Source organism: Callithrix jacchus, chromosome 7 (assembly GCF_049354715.1).
Source record: "Callithrix jacchus isolate 240 chromosome 7, calJac240_pri, whole genome shotgun sequence".
In the NCBI taxonomy this organism is placed as follows: Eukaryota; Metazoa; Chordata; class Mammalia; order Primates; family Cebidae; genus Callithrix; species Callithrix jacchus.
Window position 1 is genome coordinate 89,556,609 of NC_133508.1, and position 13,500 is coordinate 89,570,108.

At 40.3% G+C, this 13,500-nt stretch overlaps 1 protein-coding gene across 44 annotated transcripts in view; it reads left to right on the top strand.

The window, feature by feature from the left end:
• TUT4 (terminal uridylyl transferase 4) overlaps positions 1–13,500 on the top strand; it is a 133,362-nt gene that overhangs the window by 119,070 nt on the left and 792 nt on the right. For 21 of the 44 annotated variants that reach the window (XM_078331779.1, XM_078331780.1, XM_078331781.1 and 18 more), the window contains 3 exons: positions 3,088–3,535; positions 10,333–10,491; positions 12,344–13,064. In XM_078331779.1, the coding sequence (XP_078187905.1) occupies positions 3,088–3,535; positions 10,333–10,491; positions 12,344–12,411 (675 nt within the window). In that variant the 3' untranslated portion in view covers positions 12,412–13,064. Of the gene's footprint in view, positions 1–3,087; positions 3,536–10,332; positions 10,492–12,343; positions 13,065–13,500 lie in introns of those variants that run through there. The other 23 variants (XM_035251473.3, XM_078331778.1, XM_078331788.1 and 20 more) reach the window with 4 other exon arrangements.

Sequence of the window (13,500 nt, forward strand, 5' to 3'; positions counted from 1 at the left end):
GTAAACTCTGTGCTATACATGCATTCATTCTTTGTGATTATATTTCAAAAATATAGAAAATAATAAATAATGTTAAAATAACATTAACATTGTTATTTTAGCTTAATTAAAAAATTACCCTCAGTTGAAACCCCTGTACATTCTTCTTCGATCCCATTCCTATCTTAAAACCTCAAAATCTTCTCAAAAACCTGAGGCAAATTCTGATTATACTTTTATAGATAAAGGAACGGAGTTTTAAGTTTCGAGCCTGAGGTCTATAGACGCCTGGAATCAGAACATGAACCCTCAGGCTCTCTGTCACCAAAACTTATGCTCTAACCATTTTTCTAGGCTGCCCTAATTTTCATTTTCTGCCTCTAGTCTTCACATTTTTCTCACCTGTGCTTTTGGAAAGAGAGTATCTAATGGTCATTGCTATTCTCATGTCTAATAATTAGCACCTCAACCTGTCTAAAATGTAGTTAATCTTTCCTTCCAACTCCCAGGTCTTGCCTCTTTTTCCTGTGTTTTATATCTCATTGAATGATGCATTTTCTATCTCATTTCCAAAACTTTTTCCACTCCTTTAACCTCTATATCCAGTCACTAAGTCTTATTGTTTCTGCCTTTAAAAAAGCTGAATGTGGTGCCTCACTCCTATAATCCAAGCTCTTTGGGAGGCCTAGGTGGGCAGATCACCTGAGGTGAGGAATTGAGACCAGCCTGAATAACATGGTGAAACCCCATCTCTACTAAAAATACAAAAAATTAGCTGGACGTAGTGGGACACACCTGTAATTCCAATTACTTGGGGGACTGAGGCAGGAGAATTGCCTGAACCTGGGAGTTGGAGATTGCAGTGAGCCAAGATTGCACCACTGTACTCCAGCCTGGGCAACACAGACTCTGTCTCAAAAAAAAAAAAAAAAAAGTATCTTACAGTCATTTGCTTCCCTCTATCCCTGTTTATATTTCCTTAGCCTAGACCTGTCATCTCAAGACTGCTGTATATAGCAGCCTCCTAATCAGTCTCAACAGTCTTTTAGTTTTTATTTATTCATACATTTATTTTTGAGACAGGGTCTTGCTCTGTTGCTCAGGCTGGAGTCTGGTAGCACAAGCACAGCTCACTGCAGTCTCAACCTCCCAGGCTCAGGTGATTCTCCCATGTCAGCCTCTAGAATAGTTGGGAATACAGGCATGTATCACCACACTTGGCTGATTTTTTATTTCTTGTAAAGATGGGATTTTGACATGTTGCCCTGGCTGGTCTCAAACTCCTGAGCTTGAGGGATCTGCCCACCTCAGCCTTCCAAAGTGCTAGGATTATAGGCTTGAGCCACTGTGGCAAGCCTGTCTTTCATCAGCCTTTAAAAAAAGTTCTCTATTTTATTCTTACTAAACCACAATAATCTTTCTAAAGTGCGGATTGATCATGTTCCTGACCTGTTTAAAACCCTTCAGTGGTGGGGCACAGTGGCTCACGCCTGTAATTCCAGCAGTTTAGGAGGTCGAGGCGGGCAGATCACGAGTTCAAGAGATCAAGACCATCCTGGCAAACATGGTGAAACCCTGGCTCTAGTTAAAAGAAAATACAAAAAATTAGCTGGCCGTAGTGGTGTGAGCCCATAGTCCCAACCACCCGGGAGGCTGAGGCAGGAGAATAGCTTGAACCCGGAAGGCAGAGGTTGCGGTGAGTCGAGATTGCACCACAGCACTCCAGCCTGGGCGACGGAGAGAGACTCTGTCTCTAAAAAAAGGCTGGGCATGGTGGCTCACACCTGTAATCCCAGCACTTTGGGAGGCTGAGGTGGGCAGATCACAAGGACAGGAGTTCAAGACCAGCCTGGCCAACATGGTGAAATCCCATCTCTACTAGAAATACAAAAATTAGCTGGGCATGGTGGCGTGCACCTGTAATCCCAGCTACTCAGGACGCTGAGGCAGGAGAATCGCTTTTGGAGGCTGCAGTGAGCCAAGACCATGCCATTGCACTCCAGCCTGGGCAACAGAGCAAGACTCTGTCTCAAAAAAAAGAAGAAAACCTTCAGTGGTTACCACTGCACTTAGGAGACAGTGTAAATTACAAGGCTTATAAGACACTTCATTGTCTTGCCCCTATTTAGGTCTTCAGCCTCAGCCATTACCCTGCCATTATACTCCAGTAACATTAAACTTCTTTCAGATTCCAATTACTTTAAAAAGGCATGTGTTTTCATACCTCTAGACCTTCAATCAAATTGAACACTCTTCCTCTCCCCTTATCTCTACCTTCTTGTATCATACTGATTTCTCTTTACCCTGAGTCTCAGCTTAAATGTTTCTGGGAAGCTTTCCTTGATTCCTTTCCTCCTCCCAAAGTGGTTTTAGGTGTTTCTGCCCTGGGATTTCATCATACAGTTAACTCTTGAATGAAACAGGTTTGAACTGCATTGGTCTACTTATACATGAATTTTTTTCAACAGATTGTAGTTGCAAAATACAGTAGTCCCAGGATGCAAAACCCAAGTATTCAAGGGGCCAACTTTTTGTATATGTGGGTTTTGTAGTGCTGACTGTGGGACTTGAGTACAGGAGGATTGTGGGGGTCCTGGAACCAACCCCTGCATATCCTGAGGAATAACTATACACTACACATTCTTTATCATAGTACTCATTATACTTATTGTGATTGCTTATGTAATCTTCATCTCCTCTCCTCCTTATCCCCCATAAACGTTAAGCTCCATGAGGGCATACTTGTTGGTATTACATTTTTATTACCTAGAACAGTACTAAGTATGTAATTGACACCGTTAATACTTGGGGAGGGACTAAATGAAAGTGACTATGAGATATTTAGATAGAAGTCTTGAGTTCGCAATGGGAAGTATGTGTTCTGCCCGATGGGAACCATGTCTGGGCTTTCTTTGAACAATAAAGAGATTTGTGAGGTAATATCTACTTGAGATGGGGATTTGAGTGCCTCTGGAAAATCTCATTATTTGTTATGATATACATCATAGAGTTCTGTTTATAAAGTTTTAAATTTTGTATTTTTATCTCTGCTTTTATAAAATTAAGATGTTTTAAAATTAATTTTAAAATGTGTTTTTTTTTCTGCAGTCTGAATCACCATCTTACTCTCCTCAGCCTCAGCCATTTCCACAGAACTCTTCCCAGTCAGCTGCTATTACCCAGCCTTCCTCTCAGCCAGGATCCCAACCTAAGCTTGGCCCACCTCAGCAGGGAGCTCAACCTCCCCATCAGGTCCAGATGCCACTGTATAACTTTCCCCAGTCACCACCAACTCAGTATTCTCCCATGCACAATATGGGGTTGTTGCCTATGCACCCTCTACAAATCCCTGCTCCATCCTGGCCCATCCATGGCCCAGTGATCCACTCTGCACCAGGCAGTGCCCCCAACAATATTGGCCTGAATGATCCCAGCATCATCTTTGCACAGCCTGCTGCTAGACCTGTGGCAATTCCTAACACGTCTCATGATGGACACTGGCCGCGTACTGTGGCTCCAAATTCCCTGGTGAACAGTGGTGCAGTGGGGAATTCAGGTAACCTTTCCTTTTCTTCTTTTGTAACCTGTATGTCTATAGAAACAATGTGAGGACAAACAAGGAAAGCAGTATTTGTGGAGGGGCAGTGCAGGATTAGATAAAGATTAAAAGTATAGACTCTGGATTCTGACTGCCTGGATTAGAATCCTGATCCTACCATCTATTATGTAGCTTGGGCAATTACTTAATCTCTTTGTGCATTGGTTTTATCTGTAAAATAGGGCATTTAACTTACTGTTGTAAATTTTAAATGAGGTGTAATACACATAAATGTTAGCTATTATTTTAGTATTTTTTGAAAATTGCACTGCCACCCAGTATGGTATAGGTATTGTTATGTATACAGTTGATGAAATTGAAGAGTTAAGTAACTTACTGTCATGGTTAATAATGGTAGGTTGGCTGGGTGCGGTGGCTCACACCTGTAATCCCAGCACTTTGGGAGGGTGAATTGGGTGGATCACCTGAACTCAGGAGTTCAAGACAGGCTGGCCAACATGGTGAAATGCTGTCTCTACCAAAAATACAAAAATTAGCCAGGAGTGGTGATGAGCGCCTGTAATCCCAACTACTTGGGAGGCTGAGGCAGGAGAATCACTTGAATGCAGGTGGTGGAGATTGCAGTGAGCTGAGATTACAGCATTGCACTCTAGCCTGGGTGTCAGAGCAGGACCCTGTCTTAAACAAACAAACAAAAAAAACAAGGAAACCAAATAATAATAATAATGGTAGATCCAAGATTTAAACTATTTTCTTTGTTCAAAACTGTGCTGCTTGCCCTAGACACTTATTTCTCATTAAGGAACAATTATTTAAAAAAAGAAAAAATATTATTAACATTTAAAAAATAGTTTTTTTCTGATATCTAAGTAATACATCTTCACTGTAGAGTATTTGAGAAATAAATCATCTGTCATCTCAATTCCTAGACATAAATACTAGGAAATATTTTGGTATATTACCATTCAGTCATTTAAAAAAAATTGCCTGTTTAAGAAAATAGTTGATACATGCCATAAATCATTTTATATCCAGCTTAAAAATATACATATTTATAATATAAATATTTATACACACTTATACATGCACACACAGGCTAGCACAGTGGCTCACACCTGTAATCCCAGAACTTTGGGAGGCTGAGGTGGGCAGATCATTTGTGGCCAGGAGTTCGAGACCAGCCTGGGCAACATGACAAAATTTGTCTCTACTAAAACTACAAAAATTAGCTGGGTGTGGTGATGTACACCTGTAATCCCAGCTACTTGGGAGGGGTGAGGCAGGAAAATTGCTTGAACCTAGGGAAACAGAGGTTGCTGTGAGTTGAGATCACACCACTGCACTCCAGGCTGGGCAACAAGAATGAGACTGTCTCAAGGAGAAAAAAAAAAAAAGACACATCCACCCACATATATATATATATATATATAGAGAGAGAGAGAGAGAGAGAGAAAGACAAAAATCTCACAGTGTTGTCCAGGTTCGAATGTAGTGGCTATTCACAGGCCAATCTAGTACACTATAACCTTGAACTTCTGGGCTTAAGCGCTCCTCCTGCCTCAGCCTCCTGAATAGCTGTGGGACTACAGGTATATACCACTGCACCTGGCTCATACTCAGCTTTTTAGTGATAATTATTTTTAGGAACTATTATGGAGGCTGGGCGCAGTGGTGCATGCCTGTAATCCAAGCACTTTGGGAGGCCGAGGTGGGTGGATCATGAGGTCAAGAGATCAAGACCATCCTGGCCAACATGGTAAAACCCCATGTCTACTAAAAAATACAAATAAGAAGTATTTTTATACAGCATGTGGTGGTTTGTGCCTGTAGTCCCAGCTACTTGGAGGCTGAGGCAGAATTGCTTGAACCTGGGAGGCAGAGGTTGCAGTGAGCCAGCATTGCGCCTCTGCACTCCAGCCTGGACACAGAGTGAGACTCTGTCTCAAAAATAGAAAAGAACTATTAAGGAAATTTTGAAACATACATAAAAGAGAGTAAAGTATATAATGAATCCCCTCCCCATTAACCAACTTTAACGGTTATCAATAATTTGCTGTTCTTTTATTTGACTCCTTACCATTAAAAATAATTTTGGCCGACTGGGCACGGTGGCTTACTGTAATCCCAGCCCTTTGGGAGGCTGGTGGATCATGAAGTTAAGAGATTGAGAGCATCCTGGCCAACATGGTGAAACCCCATCTCTACTAAAAACAGAAAAATTAGCCGGGTGTGGTGGCCATGCATGTAATCCTAGCTACTCAAGAGGCTGAGGTGAAAGAATGGCTTGAACCCCGGAGGTAGAGGTTGCAGTGAGCTGAGATTGTACCACTGCACTCCAGCCTAGCGATAGAGCGAGACTCCTTAAAAAAAAAAAAAGTTTTTTTTGGCTTTGGCCGGGAATGATGGCTCATGCCTATAATCCAAGCACTCGGGGAGGCTGATGTGGACAGATTACTTGAGGTCAGGAGTTTGAGACCAGCCTGGCCAACATGGTGAAACCCTGTCTCTACTAAAAATACGAAAATTAGCTGGTCATGGTGGCAGGCGCCTGTAATCTCAGCTACTCAGGAGGCTGAGACAGGAGAATTACTTGGACCAAGGAGGCGGAAGTTGCAGTCAGCCAAGATTGCACCACTGAACTCTAGTCTGGGTGACGGCAAGACTCTGTCTCAAAAAATATATATAAAAATAATTTTGGCTTGACTGATCAAATCTCAGTCATTGGATCAAATTTGCTTTTTAACTTTGGTTTTAGCATTAAAAAAAACATCAGATCATTACCACACCTAGTATCATCTAATATTCACTCCTTGTTCATTTTTTCCTGTCTAAAAAGTTTTTTTTTTTTTTTTTTTGAGAAGGAGTCTCTCTCTGTCACCAGGCTGGAGTGCAGTGGTGCGATCTCGGCTCACTGCAACCCCTGCCTCCGGGTTCAAGTGATTCTCCTGCCTCAGCCTCCCAAGTAGCTGCGAGTATAGGTGCTTGCCACCACACCCAGCTAATTTTTGTATTTTTCGTAGAGACAAGATTTCACCATCTTGGCCAGGTTGGTCTTAATCTCTTGACCTTGTGATCCGCCCACCTCTGCCTCCCAAAGTGCTGGGATTACAGGCGTGAGCCCTCATGCCCAGCCTGAAAAAGTATTATTTTTATTGATTTATTTGAATAAAGATTCAACTATGTATTTGATTTTATAACTCTTTGTCCTTTATAGCAGTTGCTGCTTCTGTATTCTTTCCAATATTAACTATTTTTTGAAGGGACTATAGGATTTCCCATATTCTAGAGTTGGCTGCTTATATCTTTGTACTATCATTTAATGTGTACCTCTGTCCCTGTATTTCCTGTAAACTGGGATTTAGATTCAGAGACTGGATTAAATTCAGACTCTTCTGTTGGTAAGAATACTGCTTGGTGGGTCCCATGTATTTCCAGTTTTTCACTTTTGAAGGAACTTGCTGTCTGGTTATAACTATTTTAGTGACTTAAGATTGATTTGTGAATTAGGTTTTATCAGCCTGTTTTATCCATTATGTTCATCAATTTTTACTTAATAGCCTTAGCTGCCATTGAAAATTGTGGCCAGTATCCATTATTTTGCTGTCTCCAGCTTTTTTTGGAACAATGCAAATAAGGTGTTTTGCTGAGCAAAAATGCCAGAATATGGGAAATTAATTAGATTTCTAAGATGAAAAGATATATGGCACACGTGGTCCTTCTCATGTGTCCTTCTCATATATCATTTAACACATTTGTTGTGTATATGCCATGGCATGCACTGTGATAGTCACTGAGTTATATAACCATGAAGACAGACCCAGTGTTTTGCCCTTTGACCAAAATTCTTCCTTCTCCCTGCCGCTAATTACTCTCAGTGTTTTTGTCACAATGAACTAATTAATGTTCCACAAACATACTGTACCATCTCTTAACCCTGGTGGCTTATCTAAGTTGTTCCTTCTGCTTAGAATGTCCTCTCCGTTACCTCCACTGCTCACTCACATGTCCTTCTATGCTGCCTCAAAGCTTGTCTAACTCACTCATTGTCCATATTTAAATTTAAATCTCTTTCTTCAGGAAGTCCTCCTTATTTCCTTAATATCCATATCATTACATTTGTCTTACTATGTTGAACTTGTCTGTTTACGCGTCTGCATAACCCATTAGACTGAAGTAATAGGGGCAAAAAATTGTGTTTTTTTGTCTGTCTTTTTCTCTCTAGTAGTGTGTTTAGTTTTCTCTTTAGTAGCCTGCTGTGTTAGATATATTGATCCTTTTTATAATATTTCTAATAAGCGATTAATAAATATTATTTGTTGTATAGATACCCAATTCATAATTAAATTTCATTCACAGTTACATTGTGTTAAAAGTAGAAAGACAGGCTGGGCGCGGTGGCTCACGCCTGTAATCCCAGCACTTTGGGAGGCCGAGGCGGGTGGATCACGTGGTCAAGAGATTGAGACCATCCTGGTAAACATGGTGAAACCCCGTCTCTACTAAAAATACAAAAAATTAGCTGGGCATGGTGGTACATGCCTGTAATCCCAGCTACTCAGGAGGCTGAGGCAGGAGAATTGCCTGAACCCAGGAGGCGGAGGTTGCGGTGAGCCGAGATCGCGCCATTGCACTCCAGCCTGGGTAAGGAGAGAAACTCCGTCTCAAAAAAAAAAAAAAAGAAAAAAAAAATGAAAGTAGAAAGACTAGAGGCCAGGCAGGGTGGATCACACCTGTAATCTCAACACTTTGGGAGGCTGAGCCAGATGGATCACGTGAGGTTGGGAGTTCGAGACCAGCCACCAACATAGAGAAACCTCATCTCTACTAAAAATACAAAATTAGCGGGGCATGGTGGCACATGCCTGTAACCCCAGCTACTTGGGTAGCTGAGGTAGGAGAATCACTTGAACCCAGGAGGCGGATTTTTCTGTGAGCCAAGATTGCACCATTGCACTCCAGCCTGGGTAACAAGAGTGAAACTCTGTTTCAAAAAAAAAAAAAAAAAGAGGCCAGGCGCGGTGGCTCACACCTGTAATCCCAACACTTTGGGAGGCTGAGGTGGGTGGATCACGAGGTCAAGAGATCGAGACCATCCTGGTCAACATGGTAAAACCACGTCTCTACTAAAAATACAAAAAATTAGCCGGGCATGGTGGCACGTGCCTGTAATCCCAGCTACTCAGGAGGCTGAGGCAGGAGAATTGCCTGAACCCAGGAGGCGGAGGTTGCAGTGAGCCGAGATCGCACCATTGCACTCCAGCCTGGGTAACGAGTGAAACTCCGTCTCAAAAAAAAAAAAAAAAGCCGAAGGACTAAATGGAAATATATTAAAATAATAATCATAGTTGTATTAGAGAAGGAGATCATGTGAGTTTTCCCCCCTATTTTTGAAATTATCTTTAATGAGATCGTATTGCTCATTTTAAGGAAATTTTGGGTTATGAAAAACTTACAAGATAATTGGAATATATCCTTTAAAAATACTCTTTTATGTTAAAATATCATTTCTCATTGGTTTTGACCTAAATCTGGACATACCCAGTTTCATTTATTTTTGTAAACCCTGAGTGCCTCAGCTTCAGCCCTTAATTGTAACTTGGCTTTATGAACTCACAGTGATCAAGCTATTTTGCTTACCTCCTGAGACAATTCAGCTTACAAAAATGCAGTTCACATGGGCTTTAGTTTTTTTGCAGCCTACTCTTTCCTATCCCGTACTTCCTAATTTGAGTTTCTGCTAGGAAGTTTAGTGAATAAGGGCAGTGTCTTTTAGTTATTCCCTAGCACAGCGTGACTTTGAATGAGAAAAGCCACCAGAAATGATCTAGAAGATAAACTGGTACTGTACTTCAAAGAATGTACTTAAAGGTGTATTTTAAAGGGAAATAGATTTTGGGGGATAGTTAGCCATAAAAAGAATAGGACTTGTATTTTTTGAGTAACTACCTATATGCTAGATCTTGTACAAGCTATTTTCTTTTGGTTATCCAATTTTAACCTCATAACAATCTGAGGTTCAAAATGGAACCTTAGTAGTTTTAGGAAATGAGATTTGAGCTTAGACGTGTTTGGCCTCAAAGTCACAGTTCTCAGCCATTACACCCCAATGCCTCAAGCTTCTAATAGGATCTCCTTCTAGGCCAGGATATAATTGATTCTGGGATAGTTGGCACTATCTTTAGATAAAATCTTAAGTTCCTTTGCATGATATACTAAGGTTTTTTGAGATGTATATCCCCACCTACCTGTCCCAATTTCGGATTGTTCGGCACTTTCTGAAACTTGCTGTGCTTTCAGGCTTTTATACATGATACTCCTCTCTAAAATGCTCCCCCACTCCGCATTTTGCCTAAATTTTTCCTTTTTTAAAAAAACTGAAATTAGTCAATCATCTTAGGAAGACTGTCTTTAACCTTCAAAGACTGGGTTAGCCCTCTCTTCAGAACATTTTGCCTGTTCTAGCAATTATTACATATTATTGTATATATATCTTCTTGTATGTCTCTCATGAATAATTTGAGCAAATAACAATGCTTTATTCTTGCTTGAACCAAGGAGACAGAGGTTGCAGGGAGCTGAGATCATGCCACTGCACTCCAGCCGGGGCAACAGAGTGAGACTTTGTCTCAAAAAAAAAAAAAAAATTTTTTTTTTTGTTTGGTATTCTCTGTATTTAGTGTAGTTCTTAGCCAATGGTAGGTACGGAGTGTATCTTTGTGTTGTGGAATGAAGGGATATTTCAACGAACAAACTAATGTTTTTAAATGTCTTTTTCCTTTCTTGTTGAAATGCAGAGCCTGGCTTTCGAGGACTGACTCCTCCAATTCCTTGGGAACATGCACCACGTCCCCATTTCCCCCTTGTCCCAGCTTCGTGGCCTTATGGTTTGCATCAAAACTTCATGCATCAGGGAAATGCCCGATTTCAGCCCAACAAACCTTTCTATACTCAAGGTACCATTGCTTACAAATAAGTTAACACGTTTGGGTGGGTTTTATTCTGGGATAGAGAGCCTTAGTGAAGGCCAGGATCTGGGAGTGAAAATTCATGAATTCAGTAAACATTTACTGAGAGATCATACTGTGTGTCAAACAGTGCTAGGTGCTTGTTGCTCAAGCAAGAGTAAAACAAAATCTTCATTACTTGATGCACATTTTATTAGAGAAACCAGACATGTTAAATAGAAAAGGAGTTCAGATGAATCAGTTAACATTGCCCTAGCAAATCAAAACAAGATATAGATGTAAGAGATTATTAATAATTACAAGATTTTGACAGTTGAGATAGCTCTTGAAAGAGATGCAGAAATTTTTTTTGCCTAGAGATTAGAGAGGAGGAAGAGTATGCTTAGCTAAGGGATTAATATATGTCGTCACTGAGTTTGCCTGGCATAATGAAGAACAGAAAATAATAGGGATAGAGAATGGAGGTATATGAGAAAGTTTGGACTTGGTTTACTGAGCAATGGGGATCTAATGACGGAGTCTTGCTCTGTTGCCCAGGCTGGAGTGCAGTGGCACTGCCTCTCCGGGTTGAGCGATTCTCCTGCCTCAGCCTTCCAAGTAACTAGGACTATAGGCGCCCACTTCCAGGCCTGTAGTCTTTGTAGTTTTAGTAGAGACGGGGTTTCACCATTTGGCCAGGCTGGTCTAGAACTCCTGATCTCGTGATCTGCCTGCCTTGGCCTCCCAAAGTCCTGGGATTACAGCTTGAGCCACCACGCCTAGCCTGTTGAAAGGTTTTTAAGGAAACGAAGACATAATCAGATTTATTTAGGAAATGTAGGACTTGAATGACATTTAAATTTATTATGTTCTGCTGGTGCTATTGTGGTACTAATAATGGCTTTGGCTGGATAATGAATATTATAAACTAAGAATTCCTAGAAACTTTGAGCATTTTATCTAACCTACTTGCTTCAGAGGTGGTTGTTTTTACAGGCATTGTCTGAGTCTGGCCTTCAGCTCCTTGTTAACCTAGTTCAGAACACTTGGGGTCAGAGTCAGTATAGTTAAATGAGTTTAAGAAGTTAAAACAGGCACTCAGGAAATGCCCAGTAAATGAAATGATAACTTAAAGGGGAAGTACCTGGTATGGTCTCAGGCTTGTTATATTTAAGCCTTCTTTTTTTTTTAAGACGGAGTTCTTGCTCTGTCGCCCAGGCTAGAGTCCAGTGGTGTGATTTCAGCTCACTGCAACCTCTGCCTCCTGGGTTCAAATGATTCTCTTGCCTCAGCCTCATGAGTAGCTGGAATTATAGGCATACACCACCACGCCTGGCTAATTTTTGTATTTTTAGTAGAGACGGGGGTTTCACCATGTTGGTCAGGCCAGTCTTGAACTACTGAACTCATTATCTGCCTGCCTCAGCCTCCCAAAGTGCTGAGATTACAGTTGTAAGCCACCGTGCTTGGCCTATTTAAGCTGCTTAAACCACCCATATACTACTGGGGCATCCCTTTAGTATAGAATGGCAGTGCCTTGACTATGGTTGGGTTCTTCTCTTGAGCAAATAACTGAGGCTAAGGGAAGTTACTATTAGTCATAAGCCCTTTTAGGAGGAGAGAGTCTGCAGCTCCTCTCTAGTGAGTTTTTTCCCTTTGATTCTTCCTCTCCTTTTTTTCACATACACATATTTCCTTCCGTCTTCCTTTTTCTCCCCACCCTCTCAAATGTTTTGGCATGCTTCATCTCCTCCTAGTATATAAATAGAAAAAAAGAAACCTAGTTAAAAATTAATTCTAAGGTGTTGTCAGATAAACAGGCACGAACCTTTCAGTTTCCTGTCTGTGTTGTATCCAACAGACAGATGTGCCACCCGTCGGTGTAGAGAGCGTTGTCCCCACCCACCAAGAGGAAACGTGTCGGAGTAATGCGAGTCCATTTTCTTTCAGCTGGTCTACCGATGCACAGCAACCAGCCAATCCTGCTGTCTCAAGGGTATCCGTACCTCAATGTCAGTTACATTCAGCAGAAAAAGTGACATTTAATGGAAAGCAAAACAAATCAGGTCCTGATTTAAATTTTAACACATTTAGATAGCTTATTTAAATTCTAAGACTGTTTTTACAGACTGTATTATTTGTATATAAATATGAACTATAGTTTTTACTAGTATCACCAAAATGAGTGATACAAATTTCATCTATTTTATTACCCTATTTTTAAGGGAATTTTATGTTTTGTTTAACCTTGATGAATTGTATAAAGAGAGAATTTAAAAAATTACATTCTTTATTTTCTATTAGCTGTATTCATACTTTGGTTGCTTCAGACTTTATATATTGTTCTTAAGAGTTAGGAAAGAATTTCATGTGTTTTAAATTTGTCACTTCTATTCTTTACAGAACCTTGTAGTGCCAAAAACTTTTTAAAAGGTAAAAAAAATAAAATAAAATTACAACATGAAGATTCAGTTTTTTTTCTTTTCCATACTTGTATATTGAACATTCAAACTTAACAGAAAGTTGATTTTGTCTGTATTTGAAGTACTTCTATTTTAAGTTAATAAATCTTTTTGACAAGAGTCACATTTGGTTAATTCATCTGTTATAGATGATGGAAATACTGTTTAACAAGATTTGTTTTAATTTCAGTGACTAGAGCATTCTAAATCACAGATTTTAGTTTTAGAGATTCAAGTATCATTTTATGTCCCATTTGGTTGGATTTTCACAACACCCATATGAGGTTGATAGAAGCAGAAGCCATCTCCATTTTATCTTTGAAAGTGAAAACTGAAACACAAAGTGATAAATTCCAAAAAGCATACTTATATGCTGCAGTCTGAATTGAAACATCTTTGGGAAGAGAGTTTTAAAACATGGAGACTAATATTGGCAATTAGAGTGGAGGGAAGGTAAGTCTTTTTTTTTTTTTTTTTTTTTGAGACAGCGTCTCTGTCACCCAGGCTGCAATGCAGTGGTGTGATCTTAGCTCACTGCAACCTCCGCCTCCTGGGT